Consider the following 5,186-nt stretch of genomic DNA (forward strand, 5'->3'; position numbering starts at 1 on the left):
GCCTCCCAAGTAGCTGGGACCACAGGCGCCCGCCACAACGCCCGGCTATTTTTTGGTTGCAGCCGTCATTGTTGTTTTGGCGGGTCAGGGCTGGGGATTCGAACCCGCCACCTTAGGTGTACGTGGCTGGCGCCTTAGCCGGTTGAGCTATAGGTGCCGAGCAATCAGTGCCTGCTGCTAGGGAAGGAGGGTATCCCTCTCTGTAAGAGTGATGCTTTACTTACTACTTTCAACACTACTGTTTTTTTTTTCTCATGGGAGAGAACAACTTTTTGATGGTTTTATTAATGTGCTCAGCTATTACTTGATTTAAAATGATGACTTGAATAATTTATTCTTCGAGGATGTATTTGTCTACACATTGTTTATTCCCCTTAGTTTTATATATATACAGGGTGGCCATAAAGTTCATTGCAGTTTAAAAGAGGGTGCAATTTAAAATTGCACACAAACTTTTTGGCCATCCTGTATATATGTTTGTTTGAGGCAGAGTCTCACTTGCCTGGGCTAGAGTGCAGTGGCACCATCATAGCTGACTGCAAGCTCAAACTCCTGGGCTCCAGCCATTCTCCTGCCTCAGCCTTCCAAATTGCTCGGACTATGGTATGAGCCACCACATGAGGCTGAGATTTTAAAATTTTTTTGTAAAGAAGAGATCTTGCTATTGCCCAGACTGGTCTCAAACGCCTAGGCTTAACTATTCCTCCTGCCTCAGTCCCCCAAACTGCTAAGATAATAAACGTGAGCCACTGTGCCTAGTCTGTAATAAATATTTTTAGGTCATACTTTTGTTGCTTCATTCCAAACCACATGTTTTATTTATCTAACAATGTGAAATGAAACTGCTCTGTTAAACATTTTAACGTTTTAAAAAATATTTAAAACACTCTATATCTATGGTTTTCTCCTAATAAAGTCTTGTGAAATAAACGTAAAACATTATTTCTAAATATATTAAAGTGAATGGAAATTCATGGGAATGTATTTGAAAACACAAACAAGTATGAAATATTCACCATTCATTTAATATATTCATTTATCAAACAATATTGAACAAAACCTAGGTGCTATAACAGATGCTTTGACAGTAGCATATAAGTTTTTCTAAAACAGATTAATCTCATTTCTAAGACTTGTGCTATGTATATGGACATTTCTGATCTTTCTAAAATTTCTATCTGATAAAAAATAAATAAAACTTTTTGCCATTTTTTCTCCAAAATTATTGAGTAAATTTAGGGGTATTTTTAGTTAAATAAAAATAGAGTATTTCCAGAAATGCTGATAAGAAGGATATCTAGTTGCTTTCTAAAAACTATTGATAAATAATTTATTTCTTCATCAATTTATTGATAAATAATTTTTAAATGATCTATTTATAAAATCAAATTTAATATTTTAAGGATCTTATTTATGTTTAGGTTTATTTAGAAAAATGATCTATACTTTAGTTTGAAATAATGGCCTAATTTTTTCCCCCTTGACAAGATAATTTTAGAGACTGAAAAAGCACAAAATAAATCTCCTTCTAGACTTGATTCCTTTGTCAAGACTTTAGAAGCAGACAGAGATTACTATAAGTGTGAAGCTCAAAATTTGAGAAAGATGATGAGAAGTAGATCTAAAAGTCCAAGACGCCCATCTCCAACTCTCCGGGTAGGTTTGGAAACTTACAGTTATTTTGGAGTTTTTTGCTCAACCACTGACTTTTATTTTTTGATTTACTTAATTAGAAAGTATTTCTTTTTGATTGTTGTGAATTGTTGTATCAAAGAGGTTGGGAAAGGTCTCTTTGATTGCATAGCAGACCATCAGTATTGGTTCTTTATCCTCAGCATAGATAGTGCTTGGGAAATAATCAAATGTGGAGCAATTTGGGATGAAGCTATTATTAAAAAGGTGATTTTTGTTCTTCTTAATTTCTTTTCACTATATAGTGTTGTTTGCCTAAGTAGAGATAGTATACTGCCATCCATAGCACTTCTTTATCAGTTCCGTAAGTCCAGGAAGAATTTCAAATTCCTTATATAATAATTGTAGGGTGCAAACTGTGATGTAGAACTTTTGAAGACAACAGCAAGAGACCGTGAAGAACTTAAATGCATGCTGGAAAAGTATGAGCGTCATTTGGCAGAAATTCAGGGTAATGTGAAGGTTCTTACATCTGAAAGAGACAAGACCTTTCTTCTTTATGAACAGGTACATTTATATATTAATAAATTACGTAAGTAGTAATATTCAGTTCTACAGGTATGTAATCCTTCTTCTTCTTCTTCTTCTTTTTTTTAAATGCAGTTTTTGGCTGGGGCCAGGTTTGAACCCACCACCTCTGGTATATGGGGCCAGCACCCTACTTCTTTGAGCCACAGGTGCCGCCCTGTAATTCTTCTTTAAATTCAATGAGAGTTAATCTTGTCAATCAAATTAATCTAACGTTTGGGAATTTTATTTGTTCTTAGGATATTCTTAATGAAATGTGATTTTTTCTGGCTCAGCTCCCATAGCACAGTGGTTATGGTGCTGGCCACATACAGCAAGGCTGGCCGATTTGAGCCCAGCCAGGGCCAGCCAAACAATGGTGACAACTGCAACAACAACAACAAAATAAGAAATGTGATGTATTTCTAATACAATAAGTGCATGAGTATACATATATGTTACCCCTATAGCCTCCAAAAGATCATAGACATGCATAAAAATAGTCTGATTTTGGAATAAGAAATGGCTAGGAAGAATTAACATCATTACTTTTTTTTTTGCAGTTTTTTTGGCTGGGGCCAAGTTTGAACCCACCACCTCCAATATATGGGGCTGGTGCCCTACTCCTTTGAGCCACAGGCATGACCCAGAATTAACATCATTAAAATGTCCATACTACACAAAGCAATCTATAGATTTAATGCAGCTCCCATTAAAGCACCAATGTCATACTTTAAAGAGCTTGGGAAAAAAATAGTACTTCAATTCAAATGGAACCAGAAAAAAAACCCTGAATAGCAAATATAGTTCTTAGAAATAAAGACAAATCTGGAGGCATCACATTGCCAGATTTCAGGTTATGTAATAAGGCTATGGCAATCAAAACAGCATGGTACTGGCACAAAATAGAGACATAAATCTATGGAATAGGATAGAGAATCTATAGATGAACCTAGCCATATATCATCATCTAATCTTTGATAAGCCTATAAAAAACATGCAGTAGGGGAAAAGAATCCTTATTTAACAAATGGTGCTGGGAGAACTGGTTATCCATTTGTAGAAGTCTGAAACGGGAACTGTACCTCTTGCCATTGACAAAAATTGGTTTTTGTTGGATAAAAAATCTAAATTCTAAGAGAGTGTGGGGGAAACACTTAAAGATATTGGCCTGGGAAAAATCGTTATGAGGAAGACCACCCCTAACAATTGCAGCAACACCAAAAATAAATAACTGGGATTTGATCAAGCTAAGAGGCTTTTGTACAACTAAGGGTACCACAAACAAAGCAAACAGACAGCCTTCAGAATGGGAGATTTTTGCATGTTATGAATCTGACAAAGGCCTGATAACTAGAATCTACAGAGAACTCAAATTAAACAATAAGAAAAGTGCAAACAATCCTCTCTATAAGTGGGCAAGAGATTTGAACAGAAACTTTTCCAAGGATGATAGATGAATGAATGGCCAACAAACACATGAAAAAATGCTCATTATCTTTAATCATCAGAGAAATGCAAATCAAAACCACTCTAAGATATTACTGCACCCCAGCAAGATTAGCCCACATCACAAAGTCCCAAAACACCAGACACTGGTATGGATGTGGGGAGAAGGGAACACTTCTACACTGCTGGTGGGATTGCAAACTAATTCAGCCTTTTTGGAGAGAAGTATGAAGAATCCTCAAAGATCTAAAAATAGACCATTTGACCCTGCAATCCCATTACTAAGTATCTACCCAGAAGAACAAAAATCATTTTACCCCAAAGATATTTGCACTAGAATGTTTCTTGTGGCTTAATTCATAATTGCCAACTTAGGTTGTGGAAGCAACCTAAGTGCCCATCAACCCACTAATGGATCAACTAATGGATCCATTAAGTGCTTATCAACCCACTAATGGATCATTCCATGTATACCATGGAATATTATTCAGCCATTAAAAAAGATAGAGACTTTTCATCTTTTCTATTTACCTGGGTGGAGTTGAAATATATTCTTCTTAGTAAAGTATTACAAGAATGGCGATTGCAACAATAAAAATAAACAAATGTAACTTAATTAGACTGAAAAGCTTCTGTACAACTAAGGAGACAACAACCAAAGTAAATAGCCTACACATTGGGAAAGGATATTTGCATATTTTGAATTGGACAAAAGCTTGATAACTAGGATCTAGAGAGAACTCAAATTAATCAACATGAAAAAAGCTAATAATCGCTTATACAGTGGGCAAGAGAGATGACTAGAACCTTCTCTAAGGAATACAGATGAATGGTTAACAAACATATGAACATATGCTCATCATCCCTAATTATTAAAGAAATTCAAATCAAAGCCACCCTGAGATGTCATCTAACCCCAGCGAGAATGGCCCATATTACGAAGATCTCAAAACTTCATATGCTGGTGTGGATGTGGAGAGAATGGTGGGATTGGCCCACTTTTACACTGCTGGTGGGACTGTAAACTAATACAACCTTTTTAGAAGGAAGTATAGAGAACTCAAACTAGATCTCCCATTTGATCTTGCAATCCCATTACTGGTTATCTACCCAGAATAAAAAAAATCATTTTACTATAAGGACACTTGGATTAGACTGTTTATTGCAGCTCAATTTACAATAGCCAAAATGTGGAACAGCCTAAATGTCCACCGTTAACTTCTGTTAATCCAGGAATGGATTAACAAACTGTGGTATATGTATACCGTGGAATACTATTCAGCCATTAAAAAAGGCGGAGACTTTACATCTTTTGTATTAACCTAGATGGACGTGGAACACATTCTTAGTAAAGCATCACAAGAATAACCTAGTACAGCTTGAGGATTCTGGGAAGATGGCCGACTGGTAGCAACCCTGGTCAGAGGCTCCTGAACAAAGGAAGAAAAACTGGTTGGAATCAGAATCTATGAAGTCAAAGACGGGGAGCTGAGCCCAGAAAGAAGTTCGGCAAGCGATAAATCCAAGGAAGATCATTT

The 5,186-nt window shown here is 36.2% G+C and overlaps 1 protein-coding gene across 2 annotated transcripts in view; it reads left to right on the forward strand.

The window, feature by feature from the left end:
- The first annotated feature begins 1,600 nt into the window (after positions 1–1,600).
- Positions 1,601–5,186, forward strand: part of TSGA10 (testis specific 10) — an 89,804-nt gene continuing 86,218 nt past the window's right edge. For both annotated transcript variants that reach the window (XM_012807946.2, XM_023515773.1), the window contains exons 1-2: positions 1,601–1,656; positions 2,041–2,199. In XM_012807946.2, coding sequence (XP_012663400.1) covers positions 1,606–1,656; positions 2,041–2,199 — 210 coding nt within the window. In that variant the 5' untranslated portion in view covers positions 1,601–1,605. The remainder of the gene's footprint in view (positions 1,657–2,040; positions 2,200–5,186) is intronic.

Source organism: Otolemur garnettii, unplaced genomic scaffold (assembly GCF_000181295.1).
Source record: "Otolemur garnettii isolate 467f Iridium unplaced genomic scaffold, OtoGar3 scaffold00079, whole genome shotgun sequence".
Taxonomy (NCBI): Eukaryota; Metazoa; Chordata; class Mammalia; order Primates; family Galagidae; genus Otolemur; species Otolemur garnettii.